Source organism: Monodon monoceros, unplaced genomic scaffold (assembly GCF_005190385.1).
Source record: "Monodon monoceros isolate NGI ecotype Baffin Bay Population unplaced genomic scaffold, NGI_Narwhal_1 Super_Scaffold_8, whole genome shotgun sequence".
NCBI classification, from domain to species: domain Eukaryota; kingdom Metazoa; phylum Chordata; class Mammalia; order Artiodactyla; family Monodontidae; genus Monodon; species Monodon monoceros.
Genome location: NW_021703785.1, coordinates 9,142,080 through 9,166,594, shown reverse-complemented (window position 1 = coordinate 9,166,594; position 24,515 = coordinate 9,142,080). Strand labels below are relative to the sequence as shown.

Here is a 24,515-nt window from a genome sequence, read left to right as displayed (position 1 = left end):
TTCAGTTGTTCTCTTGGAATTTGCTGCTTCAGAAGCAGAGGAAGGAAAAAGGCTGAAAATCAGAGCAGGGCTTTTGGCAGTCCACAGTGCTAAGGAGACAAAAATTGGAGCTCAGGGCTTGCCAATGAGTAGTAGCCTTGGTAAACATCCAGGCTTGCGGTTGGAACCCCTATAAATCTTTGCCAAAATATAATCTAGAAATAGACAAGCTAACACACACACACACACAGAAACCCACAAACACACACTTGAAAATCAACTTCAAATATATTTCATACTAGAATAAATTGGGGTTTTCTGCCCCTACTCTAATTACCTGCAAAAAGAAGAAAAATATGCTCTCCAAAGAAGATAAAATCATAGACAGCCTCTATGGTTTTCTACCCAAAATGTTCAAAATTCAGTAAAAATTGCCAAATTACCAAAGAAAATACAACAAGATCCAAGAGAGAAACAGAAAATAAAAACAGATTCTTAGGTGTTCCAGATATTAGAGTTAACAGACACAGACTTTAAAATAACTGTGATTGATATGTTTAAGAAAAGAGAAGAAATGATGACAATCTAACCAGAGAGCTGAAATAATCAAATGAAGTTTCTAAAATTGAAAAATATATACAATAATGGAAAGAAAATCAATAGATTTTTGTCTAACAGCTAAAGAAGACAGGATTAAGTAACTGGAAAATTTGCAAGCTAAAGCACAGAGCATAAAAGTGTACAAAATCTGGAAAAGGGAGTAAGAACGTGTGAGACACCATGAAAATGACTAACATAAATGTAATTGAAGTCCTAGAAAGATGGAAGTGAGACAATGGTAATATTTGAATATAATTTTTAAAAATTCTGAAGCTGACATAAAACCTTATACCTCAGGCTCAGAATGTGCTGCAGACCTCATGCAAGAGAAATACAGATAAAACTGTACGTAGGCACCTTGCGATAAACTTGCTGAAATAAAAGATAAGAGAAAAATCTTTTTTAAAAAAGTCAGAGAAAAACGAATGCATATTCCCTTTTAATGAGTGACAATTAGATGACAGCTGAATTTTCAAGAGGAAATAATGGAAGCCAGAAGACAATAGAATGATATCATTAAAGTGATGACAGAAAATAACTTCCAATCTGGAATTCTATGACCAGTAAAAATACTATTCAAAAATAAAGACAAAATAGATAAATTTGCACACAAACAAAACTGACAGAATTCATAGCCAATAGACAACGTTAAAATACTACTACTACTACTACCACTAAAAAAGATGTTTAGGCAAAAGGAAAAAAATCGCAGGTGGAAACACAAGAATGTAGGAAGGAATAAAGAGCAATGAAAAGCACAGTTATCTAAATAAATATTGAGTGCATTAAACAATAAAAATAATTTCTTATGAGTTTTACATATACATAGAAATAAAAGCATGTCAATAGGAAAGAAAAAGCTAGAGAGATTAAGTGGTAAAGTATAATAAGATTCTAATATTTTATTAAAAGTGGAATGATTCAAATTTATGTTCGACTCTATTAAGTCAATATTAAATGTGATAATATCCAGGGCAATCACTAAAATATTTATAATGGATATATAAACCTCAGGCTAATAATGGTGGAAAACAGAATAGAAACTATTCCTGACACATTAAAAGAATACAAGAAAACAACAACAAAAAGAATATAGAATAGGTTGGACAAAGAGAAAACAAATGATGGGACTTCCCTGGTGGCACAGCGGATAAGACTCTGCACTCCCAATGCAGGAGGCCTGGGTTCGATCCCTGGTCAGGGAACTAGATCCCATGCATGCCACAACTAAGAGTTCACATGCTGCAACTAAAGAGCCTGTGTGCCTCAACTAAAGAGCCTGTGTTCCACAACTAAGGAGCCAGGGAGCCAAAACTAAGGAATCCTGGAGCCGCAACTAAGGAGCCCCCCTGCTGCCACTAAGACCTGGCACAACCAAAATAAATAAATATTTGTAAAAAAGCAAATGTTAAGATGGTGTGATTAAACTCAACTATATCAGCAATTTCATTAAATGTAAATATACTGAATATCCCCATTAAAAGTCAGAGACTGAGTGTATTTAAAACAAAAACTAAAGTAAAACAAAATAAACATGTTTATAAGATATCAAGATTAAGTATAAGTATATAGAAAAGTTAAAAGTATGAAAAATAATCACCATGCAAATACTAAACCAAAGAAAGCTGGTGTAGTTATGCTAATAGCAAACAAAATAAACATTAAAGCAAAAAAACAAGATGTTATAATAAAATGGTAATATCTATCAGTAAGATATAATAATTTTATATTAACCTATAAAGAAAAAAGGCAAAAACTGACAGGTCTAGAGGAAACACAGAAAAATCCACACTCATATGGGAGATTTTTTATATAGTTGCCTCTGTAACTGACAAAAGTGGAGAAAAAAATCAATTGTTAAAAGAAAAACTTTGAACTACATAATTAACCAAATGACGTAATTGATACAGAGAAAACGTTCTACTTGCCACCTGAAAAAATATAAACATTTTGTTTTCAGTCTGAGTATTTCATTTGTTCTCTGATTACAGTGGCTTTAACCTAGAAATTTAGTGATTCACTTTTATAAAATACTAGACAATCCCTAAATGTTTGAAAATTAAACAAGCACTTCTAAATAATCATGAGTAAAAGAAGAAATCACAATGGGAATTAGAAAATATTTTACTAAAAGGAAAATTAAAATATAACACAGCACAACCTGTGCAATACAGCTAAAGGTAAATGCTTACAGGTCCATGTTTACAGACAAATTTATAATCTTATATGTATGTTTAAATACCTTAAAGCCTTAATGAACTTATAATTTATACTCTCAAGAAGTTAAAACAGCAAATTTAATCTATAGAAAATAGAAGGAAATAAGGTTAAGAACAGAAGTTAATGAAACAAAAAAGATACAACAGAAAATATCAACTAATCCCTAAGTGTCTTTTTTTAAAAAGACTAATAAAATATAATACATGTCAACAAAATGGGTATTTTGTATGTACAAGTCGTATGTATTTGAGAAAAAAGACACAAATTATCAATAACAGGATAAAGGGAGACATTGCTACCGATGTTATAAACGACTCCCAGAGATAATATTTATAAATTTTCAAACGTAATGTGAAGTAAAAGAAGGCAGACACAAAAAGCACATGCTGTATATTTTTATAAAGTTTTGAAACAGTGAAAACTAATATATTGTGTTAGAAGTCAAGATACTGCCTATATTTAGGGTTTACTGATTGGAAAGGCGTATGGATGGGATTTCTGGAGCATTGCTTTTTTCTTGATCCAAGTGATCTTTACACAAGAGTATTCACTTTGAAAATTCATTAAGTTGCATGTGATTTGTGCACTTTTCAATGTGCATGTTATACTTCCATAAAATACTTATTTTAGGGAGGGAGATGCAAGAGGGAAGAGATATGGGGACATATGTATATGTATAACTGATTCACTTTGTTATAAAGCAGAAACTAACACCATTGTAAAGCAATTATACTCTAATAAAGATGTTAAAAAAAACCCTTATTTTAAAATTGAGATACCATTTTGAATGTAAAAACTGCTATAAAATTTATGAATTGAATTAGATGACATACATATCATCTTCAATCTAAAGGTCATTAAATAAGCCTTTGGAAGTGTTTCACTCTAGGGATTTTTAATGCCTTCTTCTGTAGTATTACATGAGAAATACGGAGAGGATTTTCTAATCAATAGAAAAACAAATGTGTTTTTGAAAAACAAAAGCTTAAGATGGACAAAAAGAAGAATCATGGTGTTTCCCAAAAGTTGGGGAAGAACACTCATTCTGTTGGATTGTCTCCTGGATTTTACAGTCTTGCAAAATTCATGAAGCAATAAAAGTGAAGAAAATCTGTCTGGAAAAAAAAGTGGAGTGGAATTGCCCATAATTAAATAGAAGCATGTAAGAGAAAGAAGAGATGGGAGAAGATGAACTAAAGCCACAATTCTTAGCATCTCCCTCCGACTTCCCAATGGGTAACTTCCAACCCTGGCTAGGAAGAATGTTCTCAAAACTTGCAATTGTTCCCTAGTTGTGAAGAAGGTTCTCTGTACATTTTTCTTATTCATTATGAAGAAACTTCAGGGGAGAAGGCAGCTGTATGATAAAGGAGCAGCCCTCACAGTAGAAATCCAAAAATACAGGGTTTCAATCCTACTACTCCTATAGTATAGACTATATCACCCAGGAAAAATTACTAATATCTGTAAGTTTCCATTGTTTCCCTTAAAATTAGGCATGATGTTGTCTACTTTGAAGACTGTTTATGAGTTTCAATGTAGATAATGGTAAAGTTTGATGATCTAAGATATTGCTTGCCTTATATTTATTAGACGTGCAACAACAGGAGTATCTCAGGTTTATCAGTTTAGCAACACCCTTAAATTACCCAAGGCAACAAATGCTTAAAAAGAGCCAGACACTTAAAGCCACTCTGCCAGCAGAATACCTGTGAGATAGTACAAAGTCTCAACCTTAAGGATTCTGCTTGCTGACTGAAACTTCTACATTTAGAGGGCTTTCTCTCTCTCTCACTCTCTTTAATCTCTTCTGTCTTTCTGTTCTGTCCTCATTTTTAGCTTCCTGATGGTAATTGTTTAAATTTAAGGCTTTCTTTATGGTGTACAGATGTATTTGAATTAATAGGGTTCATATATTTCTTAAGAATAAACCCAACAGACAAGTATTACAAATTCCATTTTTTATTATGTAGTTTCTTAGCTGCAACTTGAAATCCAATAGTAGGATATGCATGAAACAAGATGCTTGCAGCCAATATTGATACAGCAGCTATTAAACCAGTATGTTTAATCAAACCACTCATGTAGAATGCACTCTTTAAATGGAATCACCTTGGATACAAGTGCCAATAACCACAGAATAACCAGCTCCCTGAAGAACAAAGGAATCTTCTTGACTTATAATTATTTTCTTCACTAGGAAAATTACTATTTACTGAGATTTTTACCAAAGAATGTTTTCTTTCTCTTCCACTCTGTCATGGTTTTTGAGAATCTTGAAGTTTCACTGGCTGATTGCTAATCAGAAACACATTAGTCTAACCTACTTTCAAAACCAGCACTTTTGATACAAATCCAATAGCTTTAGTCCTATGTTTGACTAATTCAACTTCTTAAAATTGAGAACTTCATTGATTTAGTGTTTCTCCCTCTCCTCCAAAGAAAGCTTGCTGCTGCCATCAATTTCAAGTGGTTACCATCCAATGGTCTTATTTTCTCTAGTCCATCCAATGTTACCATGTAGATTACTTTTTCCCGTTTTCTGTTTTGTCTTTTCTTTCTCATTCTCTGTAAAGCGTTCTAGTTGCTATTTAGGGACATGGTATGCTGCTCTGGATGAACGTGTTCAATATTTAAGTTGCAGATCATGGTTGTGGTGTGTGTGTGTGTGTGTGTGTGTGTGTGAGTGAATTTAATTACACCTTTTTCCTTCCAAGCTTGTCACTCTTTCCCTATTTCCTCATTGAAACTTCATTCTTCTCAAATCGGTTTTGGCTTAGTACCTAGTGTGACTGGGTTTTATCTATCAAAGCTCTAAATTAAAAGAAAAATTCTGGGCAAATGTCAACCCCAGAAAAATATAATTAGGTTTGTTAAGGAAAAACAGAAAAAGAAGTCTGAAAAAATTGAGTTCTAGAAGTACTGGGAGGCATTAAGCTGACTTTCAGTAGGGACCTGCGTAGGCTTCTTTTAAATTTTCTGTCTTAATAGTCACAAGTATGAGCACATCAATTTTAAGTGTATGTGTGTGTGTATATATATATATGTATATATATATGTATATATATAAATTTAGAATTGAACATACTTAGTACTTACTTTGTTTTTATGCCTCACGTGATATCTGCATCACATAGCATGCTTCGTGTTAACCTTTTATTTACACACAGACACACACATACACACAACATATTTTCTCTCACAATCAAACAGAAAGAGAAAAAGAGGAAGGTAGGAGGCGTATCTGCAACCGTCTCAAACTCGAACAACAGATAAGACTGTAAATGTTTGGATTATAAGAGGCAAAATAAATATAAGATACATGGATAATTAACCAATTATCTTCAGGCTATATTTAGTGAACAGGAAACATGGGGCCAAAGCAATTGAGAAAGCACATGGGGTGGGGAAGTGTGAGGGGCTGGGATTCTGGGGCAGGAAGACAGACACTGAGAACAGACCATTGAGAGGACAATTCTGCTCTGTAGATGGCCTTTTAATGTAAATATATCCCTGTGGCAAAGGAACATAGCTCTGTCTTGGTTTTCTAAGGCCTACTATTGGGAGTTTGGGATTGACATGTACTCACTGCTATATTTAAAATAAATAACCAACAAGGACTTACTGTATAGCACAGGGAACTCTGCTCAATATTCTGTAATAACCTAAATGGGAAAAGAATTTGGAAAAGAATAGATACATGTATATGTAATTTTTTTTTAATTTAAAAAAAAGGTATTCACGCACCCCGATGGTCAGTGCAGCACTATTTACAATAGCCAGGACGTGCAAGCAACCTAAATGTCCATCAGAGGAATGGATAAAGAAGATGTGATACATATATACAATGGAATATTACTCAGCCATAAAAAGAGTGAAATAATGAATGCCATTTGCAGCAACAGGGATGGACCTAGAGATTGTCATACTGAGTGAACTAAGTCAGACACAGAAAGACAAATATATGGTATCGCTTATATGTGGAATCTAAAAAAAAAAGGGTACAAATGACCTTATTTACAAAACAGAAGTAGAGTCACAGATATAGAAAACAGACTTATGGTTACCGGGGGAAAGTGGGGGAGGGATAAATTGGGGGATTGGGATTGACATATACACACTACTACATATAAAGTAGATAACTAATAAGAACCTGCTGTATAGCACAGGGAACTCTACTCAATACTCTGTAATGACCTATATGGGAAAAGAATCTAAGAAAAAAAAAGAGTGGATATATGTATATGCATAACTGATTCACTTTGCTAGACACCTGAAACTAACATAACATTGTAAACCAACAAAAATTTTTCAAAAAAGGTATTCTTCCAAATCACCTTGCCTGGCCTGCTCCTTGCATAGAAGTCTCTGCATATCAGTAGAGTTTGCTCAGCCAGAAAGAGGCAGAGTGAGGCTCTGAGGCCCCAGTGTCTGAGCCCACCACACTCTCCCCATTACCTACCACACCATGGAGAGGGGTGTGATGAGAGGAGCTTAGGGCTGTATACTGGTGGTGGTAAAAATAGTGATGGGAGTGAATGAAAGAGGCAGTGCAGGGGAGATCTGGGGGATTTCCTTGCGTTCACTTTTTAAGAAAAAAATCTATGGGCCTACCTCAGAAGACAACAAAGGGCATTGTGTAGGGGGTAAAAGAAAAAAAGTCACAGCGGTACGATGCCAGCCAACTATGATGACATATTGCAAGGTGCTGTGTTTCCTTTTGAAAAAGTGAACAAATAGGAATATTTATAATTCATGAACTGAGGGAGACTGTTGAAATAATCCCTGGCTGCTAATATCTCAGGGCAAAAGAAAAACCCATGCAGATATGAAAAGTTTACCTCTAGGTTGAGATGTTAGTGTAGATGTTGCCAAAAAGTGCTTATTCTTGTACCATAAGTCTCAGTTTCACTTGACCCTACAACAATGAACCATCCAGACAGTAAAATGATGACAGTCATGGGAATATCTGGATACCAGGGACACTTCTAATGATAAAAATTGCATCAGCTCAGCAGCAGTAGCAGGGGAAGAGGAAACCTGTGCTTATTAACTGCATGTTCTTGACACTTCAGCAACTTTTATTACTTTTACAACTTTCCAAAATGCAAAGGCCTTGGGATGAAAAATATAAAAGTCTGACATACATAAAATACTCCAAACCTTACAGGAAAACTTCATCATTGCCACACCATCTGGGATAGCTTACTCCAAAAGGAAAGTCTAAGAGATTATGGAATGAACCCATTACAGCTTAGCGCCCGTTGTCCCAAGCATTGGAGAGAAATGGAAAAGTGGAGACAGAGCTGGGGACACACTTCTGAGTGAGGGTGTTATCCTGTGTGGAACGTCGCTGGTCACAGCGGCTGCTGGAGCACCCAGGAGAGAACACATAAAACCAGTAAGAATGAATAGGGGCAAACACTGTGGTTGACAGTCTAGCCCATCCCAGGGATGGATCCAGAAAGATACTGGAATATAATGCTGAATTCTATTATTATTTAAGATCCACTGAGTTCATTCTAAAAATGTTCACCCTGTACCAGTCAGATCAGCATTCAAATACTACTTCTGCCAAGTACGAGTCTGTGGCAAAATTACTTCACTTTCTCTCATCCGTGAAAATAAAAATAATGCTCCCTATTTCCTGCGATTGGAAGAAGAGATAAGATATACAATGCCTCTCATTCTAGCAGGTTCAGTGAAGATGTTTGATTACTTTCCCTACAGTCTCCTTTAATGTGTCAGGCATGAAGCCAAGACAGATCCTTCTGCATTGCATAGATTTGTCCAATCTCTGCATCCCTCCATTCAAGTCCAACCCCACCCCCAGAGAGAAGGTCTTCTCTACGGCAGATGTGTTCAGTCTTCCCTACGGCAAGGTTGGCCTCAGCATGAAAACAGCAGTGATCTCATTTGCCAGAATAAGGATGAGGTAATTATTGAACAATCGAAGCCACAGAAATGATTAAGGTGCTGGTGGCATTTACTTATGCAGAAACATTAATAGAGTTAAACAATTGTAAGCTGGCCAAATGGTAAGGAGGATAAAAAGCCGTGAACAAATATTTAAAGGGCATAATGTAACTCAGGCTAGGCAGGAATTATTTACAGAAATTTAAAGAGCTACAATGAGGCATGTGGTAGAATAAAAAGACATCAGGCAATGAGATTCTGACTATTTTCAAGACCCTTTCAAAATGGAGAGAATTGTTAGATTCTGGAGAAAACAACTGTCCATCAAACATTCAAGATTTCCCTGTGAAAAGATAATATATTCATGTAGTAGCCACTGAACCCAGTAGTTACATATCCCCCTGGAGAAACTAACAAGAAGAGATAATAGAACTCTGTCTATAAAATTATTCCTAAACTCTAATTGCCAAAACTTCACCATTTCCCATACCTTAGATGTCCTCTGTCACTCTAACAGGATATTTTAAAAATTCAAAAATGCAAATGTAAAAAGTTACCTTAACTTTGTCACCAGAGCTAATAGTTATGTATCTATTTTTAATAGAGAGATACATAAGAGAACATATTAGCATTACTTGAAATCAAATATTATCAGTGAAAACATTCCACATACAGAAAATAAATTTTGTTAAATAGCTCTCTTACATTTAGGACTGTTTCTTTCTGTACAGTGCTTGAATTTGAGTGATGTTGAGTGATTTTAGTTTGCTAATTATTATTGACTATGATAGCAATGAAAGAGTTTGAAAAAAGAGTGATTACCTAGTCACAAACCTATATTTGACAATAAAGACAAAAATTTTAAAAACTAACTAACTCTTAGAAAGACCATTCAAATTCTTCTCTATATTTTGTAGAGGCAAGTCACTCAGGCCCAATACAAATGCATGTGATGAAAAGGATCTTCTCCCAAGTAAGAAAACACCATTGCCTTCTAGTAGTGCCTGAGGACCAACTGAGTACCTACAGTGTCTGGCAGGCCATCACGGGGCATGATGGCAATAGTTAACCCATTAACATATTTAGAAATCCAAATATGCCATAACTATGAAAAGATCACATGAATGGCTTTAGTGGTGTAAATGGCATGTTAAAAGTATTTTGATGCTAACTTTACCCACATTATAGCGAAAAATACAAATTTATTGTGTCAGTTGAATTCCAAATGCTGTACCAGTAGGATAAGGACTGAGAAGAAACCCTTGAATTTGACCACTTGCAGGTCCTTGGTGACCTTGACAAGAGCAGCTTATTGGTGGGGACAGAAACCTGATTAGAAAGGGTTCAAGACAGAGTGGGAGGAGGGAAACTGGAGATTTCTTTTTCAAGAAGTTTTGCCAATAAAAGATAATTGGTTTAATAACAAGAGAGGAATGCATAATCAAGAGGAGATTAACTTTTAAGATGAGCTATATTACGGCAGATTTATATGCTGATGAGAATAATACAGCAGGATACAGAAATTATATGATGCAGAAGAGAAAGGGAAATATTGGATTGATGTCCCTGAGTAGGGGAAACGATCTGTTCCTCAATTTGTAGAGGTCTTGACCTTAAATAGGAGCACTAAGAGTTCATTCCCAAGTTCAGTAGGGAAAAGGGGAAAGTGGATAGATCTGCAGATAGGTTTGTAAAAAGCAGTTGTGGAGTATATGGAAATTTATTTTTGATAATTTCTGTTTTCTCAGAAAAATAGAAGAACATAGTTGACAGTGGGGATGGGGGAGGAGGTATAGATGTCTGAAGAGAAATAAGATAAGAAATATAATCTATTTAAGCGGAAATAGATTTTTTAAAAATGTACCAAGGGCCCACTTGATGTTACTGACTATGGATTTAAAGTAGAACCAAGCCATGCATATGTGTGTTCTTCTTCAGGCAAAATCAGCTGTGTAGGTGGAGGCACAAAGTAGGTGGGCAGTTGGATTAACCAGTTAGTTTTACCACGTAAGCAAAGTAAGAAGAAAAGAAGAGTCAGATAAGCCAATAAAATATCTAAATAACACATAACTAGATTTGTAAGCCTGCCCCAGAAATAAACATTCATCCATGTGCAATCTCTATAAAGTACATAATACAATTTAAAAACAACTTAGTCTTGACTACATTACATTTTTCTGGTATTGGTATTAAGAATAAGATCTAAGAACTCATTGGAAAAGGACTGTGAACCAATGTGTTAACTCAAAAGCAGCATAAAACATACATTACAAGATTTCTAGCCATCTATAATTTTTATGATTGATTTGTGACTCCATAACCTTGTTGGTTTGCTTCAGTTTATCATGTACAATAAAGCCAATAAGGAATGTAACAACAAGGCTTCCTAACAGAAATAAGAAATGTTGAAAATATATAATCTAAGAAAATTAATGAAAAATTAATGAAAGACCTATCATGGAAGTCACTACATGCTCATGAAAGCCCTCCAAATTAATCCTTTTCAGAATTTCAGGTCAATGCTGCAATTCATTAGGAAGATAACATCAAACATGTGTCACTTCCAAACACTTGTTGGAAAACCAAAGCTACATTCCTATGTCAAAAATGGCTTGGTAAAATACAGCATTTATTTATTTACTGTCTCTTTCCCCAAATCCCACAAATAAGTCTCTAATTCCAAGCAAACTTTCCTACACCCTCAATTTTAAAGAGTAAATAACACATTATTACATGCATCCAATCAACAGATATATATGGTGAGCATCTACTATGTGCCTTGAAATAATGTGTTTTCCATTAATGTTGATGTCATGAAGAATTGAGAGTGTAAAGTAGTGAGAAGAATAGAGGACTGAAGGACCAATTTGCTTTTGAATTCCGGTTTTATCACTCGCTACGTGTAAATCTTTTGGCAAAACTCAAATTTTTTGAGTGTTAGTTTCCTTTGCTATGAAATGGTGATGAATCTCAACTAATTGAAGAAATGAAATAAAATATGTGGCAATTGAGAATTGGCACTGGTTAAGAGTAGGGACCCTGGAGTCAGCCTGGAACCTGGCTTTTAAAACCAGCTCCACTCTTTAATGTTATGTAAACTTGGACAATTTACTCATTCTTTTCTTTGGTTTTTAGATACCTTATTTATAAAATGGATAGATGGGTAATATTTTAGTGTATCATCAATTAATGCATAATGTAGCATACCTACTACATAAGCTTGCTGTGAGGATGAAACAGAACTCAAGAGCACAGTGCCTGAGTCAATTATAGCCGTTGCCATGTGCACACTGATCTCAACTGCCACTCTATGCTGTTACTTGTAAATCCTGAGAAATACAGGATTTTTCATTCATTCAGTAAATGCTGTGGAGTGTTATCTATATGCCAGGCACTGGTGAGACACTGACTTTTAAGTGGCTGTCCCCCATCATCATACCATAAGCGTCCCTATTAAACCTGATACCAAAGAACTATAAAAGCACAGGGTGAAACACATATTCCACAAAAAATATTTCACACAATACAGCTTTATGAAAATAACCTTTTCTTTCCTGAATGACAAAGTGGTAACTATCATAAAATGGTTTCTATAAAAGATGGCTAGATTCCTACTACCATGCCGTACTGCTAGCCTTCGCCCCCAGGAAACAGTGAATGCTGATATATTCATTATTAGATAAAACTACTAAATTATAGTAATTTCTTAAAATGAATGCTGGAATCATTATAGATAAAATTACTAAATTAGTTTTCTGTTCATGTCAACACAGTGCAGTTGACTTTAAATTGCATCAACCCCCCTAAAACGGTCTCTTATATGCTTGAGTTTACCATTATGTTTTTGGTTTTTGGTTGGTTTTTTTGTTTGTTTTTAGCCCTTGAGTGCCAAAATGACAATATTTAAAACATCACACACAATTTGTATTATCTAAATATCATAGCCCTTTGTGGCTAAAATTTCTCACCATTTGGAGAGGAATTAATATACAGTTTACCTAGAAAGAAACCTAGATTTTGGAACTAAATGATAAATCAGATTGAAAAATACTTCATCTACCTTTCCCTTTCAATTTCTGCCATTATTTTTAAATTAGTAAATAAAATTTAGAAGATATCATTTTACATTGAAGAGAGCGGAGGTTTCTGTCTATTTTAAAATAATTTTCTTATAGTAACATTATATAGACTAAAATTATTAACAAACAGAATTTGGGAGGTAAATGTAGAAGAGTTGTACTAATAATTATAGTAATTTGAAATATAAAGTGAAATCTGTAACTGATAACAGTAACCTAGTGGGGGGGTCTGAGAGGAATTGTTGCTTCCGAAATCTTATATAAAGAAATGTCAAAGGATTTCTTCACCAGTTAATAGTACTGACCATTTTCTCAATATATGTAAACTCATCTCAATCAATGAATCTAACTTAACCCAAAGCAAGCCATCTTACTTAACCTTACTTGCATCTTACCTGACCTACTATGCTATCTTACACTTTTCATATCCACCACTTAATTTATTGCACCATAGTGGTATTATCCTTTTTCAGAAGCCTATAGCAAATGCAGAATGTTTGAAATCATAACAATTAAGCCACAGAAAAAATATATAAGGAAGCAAGGTCAATGCTTTTTAAAAAATCTTTAAAATTGTTTTATGTACCAAGTCAGTAATATGCCCATAGTATCTCTTACTTAGAAACCCTACATTTGACAAAATAGCCCTTGTTAAAAAAATGAGACAGTTCAGATTAGAAAAACTATAGTTTTGTCTTGCCTTAATAAACCTAACAAATAATAAAACTCTGATTATCAAAAAGTTAGCAACAGGTATTATCAAAAGATAGGTAGGAAGACTCCCACAGACATCACCCTAAAAAAGTAAAAAAAAAATACACTTCTGAAAAGAAAAGGAAGATGATCTTTTGGGAGAAAAATACCCTCTTGTTTTATTTTGACCTAAAGAGCCCAAATAAGCAGGCAGTCTTTGCATTTTCAATGGTGATGGCTCAGAAGCAGTAGCACAAGAATGGTGGACTTTCGATAACTCTTGGCTGTTGATGTTGCATGCATGTTGAGCATGGCTTTCCTTAAATAGTACCTTGTAAGAAGGAAGACCACTTCTCTTTTATTAGGATAGCTGATGAGTTTCATTATCACAGAGGAACAAAATAAATATATATAGGCATATATATATATTTCTGCCTTTTATACAAAAGAGTAAGTTGAAAACAATTTTTACGTAGCTCATTTTTCAGTCCTTGTTTCTTATGACATCTGTAATTTATTCTAAGTAAATGTGTCAGTAAGAAACCCACAAAACTATTGAGTAAACATACATGACACATGATACCATGGCTCCTATGACAGTAGCCAAAAAAAGAATAGATTTCAAAACACAATTGCATTAGCTATACCAAAGATTTTGAAAGGTTATTATCCTATAAAAATGAAAGATCTTGTTTGGTTTAAAAGCTAATAACAAAAATGCAACACTTTTAGGATAAAATGTTCATATACGTCATTGCACGTAGGTTCTATTTCAGTTTTCTTTTTTTCTTGTTGAGATTCCAAATAATAAAACTGTTTGCAAATTTTTGGTTTCCTTGTACCTTCTTATTTCTTTAGTTAAATTAACAGATATTCTAAGTATCTATTTTCATACATTAAGCCTTAGAGTGAGGTTGGTTATATTCTTGCATTCTTGAGAGTAACTCACAAATATGTAGTCACATTCCAATCCCTGAAAAAAGGGATAGATTATATTGTGTATATTTAGGGAAAGTAAAAAAAGATATAAAATTATGAAAAGTATATTTACTTCTAAAATGATCTAGTTAGAGCACTTTGGTTCAGAGACACTTTTTCAGCTTTGGAGATGTTGACATTCCTTATTTCACTTCAATCTGAGGGCAGTGACAAGTACCCAGGGCATGGCAGACACTCTGTCAAGATTTGAGAGCCTATGAGTGCAGAAAACAGAGACGCTGCTCCCAACTACAATCTACTGAATATGTGTGCGAATTAATTATTATTGGGCATAAACAACAATCATGAGGTATAAAATGGAGAATTATTTTTACTTCTCTGCAATGAGGGAAGACTTCTCAGAGGAGTTGGCACTTTTTTTCAAGCTTCAAGAAATGGGGATAATTTCAACAGGTGAAGAGAGAAGAAAGAAGAATCTATACACGGAGTGAAGCACAAACAAAAGCACAGGGATTTGAAACCATGTGGTTGAATTTTGTGGGGGTTTTTGGTTTTGCTTTTTAAAGACCAAGTCTTTTATTTTATATTTTAAAGATTTTTTTCTGATGTGGACCATTTTTAAAGTCTTTATTGAATTTGTTACAATATTGCTTCTGTTTTATGTTTTGGTTTTTTGGCTGTGAGGCATGTGGGATCTTAGCTCCCCCACCAGGGATCGAACCCGCACCCCCTGCATTGGAAGGCGAAGTCTTAACTATTGGACTGCCAGGGAAGTCCCTGGTTGAACTTTGAATGATGTTTGGAGTCTAAGGAGTTAGAAGAAGAGTAGAGGAAGATGAATCTGGAAAGGTAAGATAAAATGTGATGCTCACCACGACCACTAAGCCATCTTGCAAATTTCTGTCCTTTACAGATACAAAAGCCATCCTTTTATGGGGGTAGGAGGTGGTCAGAGTTGGGGGGTAAGGTTTGACCAAAAGGGATAAATAAATATGTCATACTCTTTATATTAAATTACTACTTAAAGGAGGATTAAAAAGAAAAAATCCCTACATTTAAGAAATGTATACTACTCTTTCCCAAAAGACAAAATATCGAGCTATTCCTTATTTTGTTGGCAAACATGTCAAATATATTTGTATTTCCTTGTCAAAATGCAAACTGCAGACAACATAGACATAATATAAAATGACAGTGTACTTAAAGTTTCTACACCTCCCTTGTTTCTCCCAACAGGCTAAGGTTATTCCCACCTCAGGGGCTTCACACACATTGTTCTTCAAACCTCTGCATCCTTCTCAGATGTCAGCATTCAACCTGTAGCTCTTGGTGTGGCCACCCTGCCTACTTGATCTAATTAGGTCCCTCTTCCTACCCACCCTCACCCCCCCACCCCCCGTGGTTCTCTACCTCAGCCCTTTATGTGCTTTTTGGGACTTTGACTTTTGTAATTCATATTAATTTGTTCCTTGCCATATGCAGTGACTTTCTACCCCATGTCTGTAAGCTCCATCATGGAGGGAGATTCGTCTGTTCTTTTCAACACTCCACATATAATACCTGGAGCAGGACCTGACATATTACAAAGATTCAATAACTATTTGTCAAATTAATAATTTTCAAATACAAAGATATATGGAATTGTCATACCTAAAAGTTATATCTTGAAATTAACAAATCAGACTTCTAAAATTTCCTGGGGTCAGTTCTTATGCAAAGAGTGAGTATAGGAGGAAAAGGAAAATATGCTTATGCTTAAAAAATGTTTCCTAAAAGAATATTTAATTAAATAATAAAATTATGTATAGTTATATTTAATAATATATTGTGAAATCATGTAATTATATATCAATATATGATTTACATAACATAGTTTTAGTATTTCTTTGGCTTAAATTAATAATTCCTTTCTGATACTCAAGAGATATATCTATATTTTTCTTCACTAAAGAATATATTTCTTGATATATAAGATATATGAGAAGGATAAAAGGAAAGGTTTTGATGAGATTTCCTCTGGCTTATCTTCTTTTCCATTCTCCCACCAAAAATAAGGTAGCAGAAGTGACTTCAAATATATCACCGCAAACTCATGAATGTCAAGAGAACAGTCAGGGTTGCAAATGTTGAAATAGACTATCAGAGAGCTCAGATGCCTTTCTTTATCTGGTAAAAAGTTAAAATTCATCCCCGTCTTAAAATTCGCAAGTGTAAAGCAAACCCTCCTCCATCACCCGATATGACACAGAACATTTATTGTTCATATTTATAAAATAATCTACTGGTTTATATTTAAAGAATATGCACTAAGTTTTAATCATCATTTATATTAAACAGTCCTATCTAGAAAAAAATATGTTTCTTTACTTCAAATAGATGGCAACACTGGAGCTCTACCTGGTGAAAACTGTGTTCTAAAAGATAATCAGATAAAATTAGGGGAGAAGCAAATATGTTAAGTCATGATAATGTGACCCTCCATGTGTCAACGATGTTTAAAACAGTTGAGTTGGTCTTATAATACCAAGGTTTGCTGGATCATCCTCTAGGCTAAAGTGTAAAATTAAAGTCCATTTTTCTTAATAGCTTCTACACTGGTCTGAAAATATTGTCCCCGAAGTCTTCATCATGAAGTTCCTTCTTTTATAGCTATATAATTTATCTACCTTAAAAATGCCATTCTGATTTTCCTCAGATGTTTGCCTTCTAAGCTAGATTCTAAGAGCAAGTAACTGCAAGTTCTAACTGTGACAATGAGCGATTAAAAAAAAAATTAGTTCTAGTCTTTGTTTAAAGAAGCATTGAAACTTTTGGTCGTAAATCTGCAATTGTGTGGGGGACACACACACATACACACATTCACATAGATACACACGTACAGCATATGCTTCTCTCACACATCTTTGGAACAACAGGGAACTTAAAATAAATACAGCTGGGCACCAGGAATACAATGTGCTGGGCAAACATATACTCCTATTAACGTAAATATATTTCTTCAGTGTTTCCTGCCGGGCCCACTTAGTAATGAAAAGCAAGCAATCCCCATTTCTCCCACAAAACACTCCACATGCTCTCCAAACAACCACCCCTAGCAACTGGATGTGGAGAGGAACGGAAAGGAACAAAAGGCGCTGGGCTCCAGCTCAGGAGTGAGTCGCCTTCTCAGACCCTGGCATTTTAAAGGCAGCAACAGAAGGTCATGCTGGGCATTAGCTATGTCTCAAAAAATATGTATAGTAAGGCAACTATTAGAGTCATCCGTATGTAGTAACTGCTTCTTTGGCCTCACGTAATTCGCGAGTCCTTGAATCGAAACTACCACGTAGAAGGGACTTCTGCCAAACCCCCAATGGGGACTCGTTCTCCGCCCTCTGCGCCCCTCTCCTCATCCCGAGATGCGACCCAAGGGCTTCAGAGTGACCCGTGCTGCCCGCGAAGCAGCCTTCCAGTAAATCTCCTGAACTGGCTCTCAGCTCCAACACACCCTCGGCTCGCTTCTCTTACCCCAGCCCCTGCTGAGCGCAAGGCGGGGACCAGCCCCTCCGCCAAGGTCCGGGAGCCGAGGGGGCTCCAAGAGACCCGGGAGGCCAGACCCAGAAATTCCCGGCATCTCCAACCGGGCTGGAAGCAGCCGGCGCGACCCCGAGGGGAGCCAAGACCCTCAGGGCAGAAAGAGGTTTTCCCTGGGAGCCGGCCCGCGTCGGACTCGGAGGGCGAGAGGCAGCGGCGAGAGCGGGCCAACCTGCCGGCGCCTGGCGGCTTGAGTTTTCAGTGGCTACAGGTTGCCTGGGAGCAGATGCCCAGCTCCCGAGGGCGGCAGGCGCTCGGAGCGCTCGGGAGCGAGACTTGTGTTGGGGGAGGGGGGGGGTGAGAGACGGAGGGAGGCAGGGGAGCCCGAAAAGGCCCCACGCAGGCGGGGACAGGGGATAGATCCGAGAGCGCGCCTCCCAACCGGGACCCGCACAGACCTTGGCGCCGCAACCTGCGCTTCTTGCGGCCGAAGATGCGCACTTTGGAGAAGATGTCCACCAGGTTGCCGTTGCAGAGCCCGCGGTTCCTGCTGGGACTGCTCCGCCTCCTGCCGGCGGACGGCCGGTCCCAGTGCTGCTCCCGCGCCTGCCGCTTCTGGCGGATCAAGCCGCTGGCGATGGCCGCGGCCATGGTGGCCCCGGGACCGGGTCCGGAGGAGGGCGGGGCCGAGGGGAGGGAGCTGGGGACACAGAGCGGGAAGGGCCGGCGAGGAGGGCAGGCCGGAGGGCCGGGGCCGGGGGCTGGGAGCGCTCAGTCCCTCCTGGGACCCATCGCCCTCTCCGCGCAGCGCGGGGCCGGGCCCGCAAATGCGCCCGGGGCGCGGCGGGGCGAACGCCGGGAGCCCGAGGTCGTGCCCGCCGCCGCCGCCGCGTCGGAGCCGGGACTGGGGCCGGGGCCGGGGCCGCGGGCGCCGCCGCTCGCGCCGCCTTCCTGCCCGGCCCGCCTCCCGGGCGGGAGGTCGAGCCGGCTGCCTTCTTCCCGGGCAAGGGATGGAGGGCAGGTGCCGGCCGGGTCCCGCGCGTCGGTCCGCCCAGAGCGCGCTGGGCAGGACTCAGAGCCGGACTCGAGCGGCCCCCCGGCCCGTGCCGCCGCTGCCGCCCGCTCTCGGAGTCCGCCGGTGATCGTCAAGTGCCTTGGAGATCAGCATCTGGAGAGCGCAATCTTCTCCCCGGAGATCTCAAATCAGAGCGCTTCGTTCCCAGCCCGCTACACTCCCCTCCCGTCCCCCTCCTAGGCCAGTCTTCAGAAGGAAAGAAAAAGGTATATATATAATGACTTTAAAAAATATTAGTAATACTGTAAAAGAAAGCCAAAACGGATGGCAGGGGGGTGGGGTGCTGAGAGGCTAAGCCAAAGCGGGTGAAATTGAAGGAATTATCAGTGCGCTTTTTCTTGGATGAAACTCGCAGGTCTCCGAGGCTTCCGAGGCTTAGCGAGGGCTTCTGGATCTTAACGTGCCTCCTGGTCCACAGAAACTCTCAGCCGTGGTTGGAACGCAAGGTGGTTTCCGCCCTCCCCGCTAATCCCTTCAGCACCAGAGCCTCTCCAGCCCGGGAAGGAGGAGGGGGCGGGGGGGAGGGAGAAGAGTGTGTCCCGAGGAGGGAGGCGCCTCCACTCCCTACCTAATCCACCCAAACTTGCTGGACTCTCCCTTCTGCTCCCAGGAAAAGCAGGCTTGTCGTGTTGAAACCGTAGCAGAGCAAGAAGGAGGGAGGAGGGAAAGGGACAAGGCGTGGAGAGGTGGTGCGGAAAGACCCCCTTCCCAAATTTGCTCTCTAGCACTTGGAGGAAGAGATGGCAGCAGCTGTAGCTGCTGCAGAACGGCAGCGGGAACGGAATGTTGAAGAAGCTACCACAGAATATTAAGGGCGGGCGGGGTGTCACAGTATTCCAGCGACAACAGAAAGCAGCCAGACTGAGGGACACTCCAGTTTGAGCTGCCGTCTTTGGCGTCCCTGGGTAGGGAGCCAGGGAGCAAAGCATATGAACTATGTCTGAAATTCAAATACAACAGCTGCTGCCTCTTCTCCTTGACTTCCTGTCTGTGTCCTGGCAGCATTCTGTCATGGATAACCAAAAACATGAAGGTCCAGGAGGAGGGGAACCAGTGCAGAGCACCCTAGAAAAGGAGGTTGGGAGAGAAACAATGCGTGCTTGGATGAATACAGATCCTTGGTTCCTAGGACACACTCCGAGCCACAGAACTATGAGTAGCTTTTGCTCCTATGGCTTCTTACCGTTTCCTCTTCCCTTTAGACTGTTTGCTTATCATTCCAAGAAGGTAAAGAAAAGAAACGCACAAACTACACTTCTCGCAATCCAGTGTGAAGAACGGAGGAAAGAAAACTCATCTGATAATTGGTACTTGTAACAATCACTTTTCTGGTGACCGCTTTAGAGCTGGAAAGAGGAGAGACACACTCGGAAGGCAGCCCTGGGAGCAGTTCTGAACCAACACCCACTTTCTCTTTGCCTCAGGAATAGGCAGTAAAGTACTACAGAGACTTGCAACCAGGCAAGTGGGAGAAGTTCAGACAAGGGCTGATTACAGGGAGGCTAGACACCTTCTGCTCTAGGGAACTTATCCACAGTCTCTCCAAGGAAGCAATTAGTGCTCAGCTGTTTTTCATTGTATTTACCAATAAGCCTCTCTTGGGGAAGAGAATTTCATCTAAGAGGAGTGTGTAGATTTGGGTCCAATGCAGATATCACTGGTTTTAGAATAATGTATATACTATTTAACATTAAAGAACATACTCTGTAAGCTTATTTTCCCCACCTTACCATGTTTTATATACATGAAATCTCTATATATGTAATAACTACGATTATTAAAAGGAATATTCATGAGTAATTTTCCCAGGAATTTGCAATCCTTAATCTCCTATGAAATAGAAAAAGTGAAGAAAAAAGGGTGTGTTAACTATTTTGCTCCATGTCTACCTTTTTTTTCTCTCTCTTTTACATGTCTTTGTTCTTACATGTTTACTAAGTGTATTTAGTATTGCCATGTTCTTGCTTTAAAAGGGAAGGACATTTGCAGAGATGGATACATCTAATAAAAGGCTATTCAAGTGTTTCTTTTAAGAAATTCACCGAAATAAGTCGTATTGAACAGAAATAGTAGCTACTCCTACCTTCCATTATTGAAGAGTGGCTATCTGGACATTTCAGACAGTACAGATTGGAATTTCCGAACGACTTTACAATTAAAGCAAACATATTTACCTAAAGCTAGTAATGAGTTTTTCAAAGAAGCAAAATGTTAAGTATAGTGACCTTTTCAATCTAGTACAACTGCCCCAAATTACATAACCTAGTTAGCTTCTTTTTTTTTTAATCCTCGTGATATACATGTGTAGTATAATAATTTGAACAGAGTGAGATTAAGCTGCTTCTTATTATAGCTGTGTTAATTCTTTTCTTTCCGGGCATTTTCTTACAATTCAGGGTTCTCCCCAATTCCTTGGCTTGTATAATCCAAGGGAAGGTCGGTTTTTTGTCTCCTTCGGACCCCTCCCTTCAACGCCCAGCTGCGGTTCAGCACCGCGGACAAGGATCCGGCCACAGCCAGGGCGCGCGGAGAGCAAGCAGGTTCCCCTGAGCGTGGGCGCGCTGCTGGCTTGGAGAGGCTCCGATACTCTCTGCCCTTAGAAGCAGCTTTCCGCTGCCCAGCCCAAGCCACCCAAGGCGGAAAGGAAATTAATCCTCACGGCTTCCACTGGCATTAGTAACCCACATTGGAGCATGAAGCTTTTCAGCTTTTTGAGAACCAAGAAATACTCTCTCCTGATTTATTCCAACGCTTGGCGCAGCGCCTGAAACAGCGGACTCCTCAGTCCCGGGGCGTCTACTCAGAGTGTGAATTTCACAAGCCTTAAACGCTTCTATCTTAGGTGGTTTCTGGTTTTAAGGGAGCATGGGGTGGGGGGCAGCACTTCGGCTAATCAAGGTCTTTTAGCTTCATCTCTACGTTTTCCTTTTACCTCCCCTAAACGCTGTTTAGTTGTTTAGATAGAGGTAAGTGAAAGAAAACGCAAGAGAGCCATCTGCTGTCTTAAGCTGTGATAAAAGCGTGTGCAAAAAACCAGAGTGAAAACCGTTCAGGGCGGGTGAACCGAAATCCTATACCTTGCTGTAATTCAGAAAATAATGTTACACTCATGAGAACCGCCTCGGTGTCGTTCATTTCACCTTTGAATGTACAAAAACAAACAATATAGTACTGATCAGGTAGAGTGGCTCCTGACCAACCTGTTAGGCGTCTGAACTCTGATTTCAGACAGTCTCGTTCATTTCTGGATTTTGCTCCATCCTGGCTGTATAATGACCTCCAGTGAGTTGCTTCAGTTTCTCTCAGCCTCAATTTCCTCACCTCTAAAACTGAGATGATAATAAAATCTCCTTTTTAATTCTTGTGAGGTTAAATTTAGTAATGTAAAGATCCTTGTCCATTGTCTGGTACATCCTCAGTGCTTAAAAATGACAGCTATTATTGTCATGATGTCCCAGATCACTCATTTCTATCTCGGAAATTCTTTTCCAATTTCCATGTCTTTTTCAAGATCAAAATGTATGTATTCCCATGTATATTTCCTCACCTCCGAACTGGGTACTTGAAAAGATTTTAAGTAATTAGAAATGTAAAAATTATTTTTTTAAATAAAGAAGCCCAAGGTCAAACTTTGGTTCATAATTGACTAAATTTGTGAACTTAGCTCTGTAAGGCTCTTTCCCTACTCACTGAATAGAGATAATAAAAACATTTCCCTCCCTCACAGAGATTAGTATGTGTGCCTATGAGAAAAGAGTTCTAAAACTGTAAAGTACCACACAAGCATTAGTTCATTAGAAGCTGATTATTCAACTACTTCCCTGTGCTCGCAACGTCTCCAGAAGATGCCATGCTCCCTTGGCCCCTCTACTTTGCATATGTTTTTCCTTCTACCTGGGACACTTTTACTGCCTCTTGCCCACACTCCCCTCGGTAATATAAAACAGTAGCTAAAATCACAATTGGAGTAAAGCAATCATAGGCTTGACTGTGCATCCTTGAGCAATTCATCTAAACCTAAGTTTCTATTTCTTCTTCTCTGTAAAATGGTCACAATAATGCAATAAGGTTATTATGAGGATTAAATAAGAACATGTATATAAAACACAGCAGTGCCTGCCAAATAGTGCAAATTCAATAAATGATAGCTACTGGTAATCATTTAACTCATCACTCAGGTCTTCATTTCTTCAATGACCAAGTCCTACATTGACACTTCTATGAAGATGTCTAGTAGGCATCTCGGGCTTAACATGGCCAAGATTAAACTCTTTCTTCTTTCTCAAACCTGCTTTCCAATCTGCCCCATCTCTGGAATGACATTTCCATTCTTCTTCTTCCTCCGGCCCCAAAACTTGGGCATCAAACTAATCTCATTTCTTTCTTCAGTACCTCTTATGTAATTCCTCAACAAAATGTATTCACTCTACCTTCAAAATAGATCTACCATAAGATCACTTCCCACTATATGCACTGCTACCCACCACCATGATCTTTTGGACTATTACAATAGCAGCCTGATTGGTCCCTTGGGATTCACCCTTGATCTTCTTTGATATGCCTTCAACACTGTGACCAAAGTGTTAAAGGTATAAATCAGATTATATTACGCCTCTATTCAAAATCCTACACCTCAGTAAAAACCAAAGTCCTCACAGTGCCTACAAATCATGCTCCATGTGATTTGTATCTCTCATCTACCTTCATTTGTTATCTGACACCATCTCTGCTTCTCTCTTCATTCACCAGTTGCCTTCCTCAACCTACCTGGCACGTTGCTATGGCAGGACTTCTGTGCTTGCTCTTCCATCTGACTCTCTCACCTCCTGCAAAATCTTTGCTCACTTATTATCATCCCAGTTGAGATCTTCTCTTACAAATCTAGCTAAAATAGCAACCTCCAAACACAGTCAATCCCTTCTTCTTTCCCTGATTTAAGGTTCTGCATAGCAGTCACAACTTTTAAAAATTCTATGTGTTTTTATATATGTATTTTAATATGTATCTTATTTATTTGGACTATCTTGCTCTTTTAAAACACAAGCCTAAGAGGGAACATATTTTGTGTCTCATTTGTTGACTGCCACATACCCAGTTCTTAAAATGGGGCAAGGCAGAGTAGGGGCTTAAAGAATTAAGAAGTTGGATACAAAGACAGCCAAACAGTTAACACCAAATATGAGGAACAGAAAATCTTGCTTAGTCCAGTCTGTCAAGGATAAATTACCCCATGGTGCTTGATCTCTTTAAGAGAAGAAAGAAATCTAAAATTCTATTTGGAATATACACAATCTCAACCCTGTAAATAGGATATACAGAGAGTCCTCTAGACTTTGCTTGATCATTTAGGCTCAACTTAACATGACATGTAATTTTTTTAAAACCAAAGCATTAGCAAAATATTTAATATGAAAAATCCACGACAATTCTATATTAGATATTGGGTTGGCCAAAAAGTCCGTTCGGGTTTTTGTAAGCTGGTACGTGAAACCCGAACGAAC

The 24,515-nt window shown here is 38.5% G+C and overlaps 1 protein-coding gene across 6 annotated transcripts in view; it reads right to left on the bottom strand.

Annotated features, from left to right (window-relative positions):
- Positions 1 to 24,515, bottom strand: part of FGF14 (fibroblast growth factor 14) — a 622,404-nt gene that overhangs the window by 154,822 nt on the left and 443,067 nt on the right. The window contains exon 1 of one of the 6 annotated variants that reach the window (XM_029210352.1): positions 18,398 to 18,590. The exons of the other annotated variants lie outside the window; for them this stretch is intronic. Coding sequence (XP_029066185.1) covers positions 18,398 to 18,590 — 193 coding nt within the window. Of the gene's footprint in view, positions 1 to 18,397; positions 18,591 to 24,515 lie in introns of those variants that run through there. 6 annotated transcript variants of the gene reach the window in all.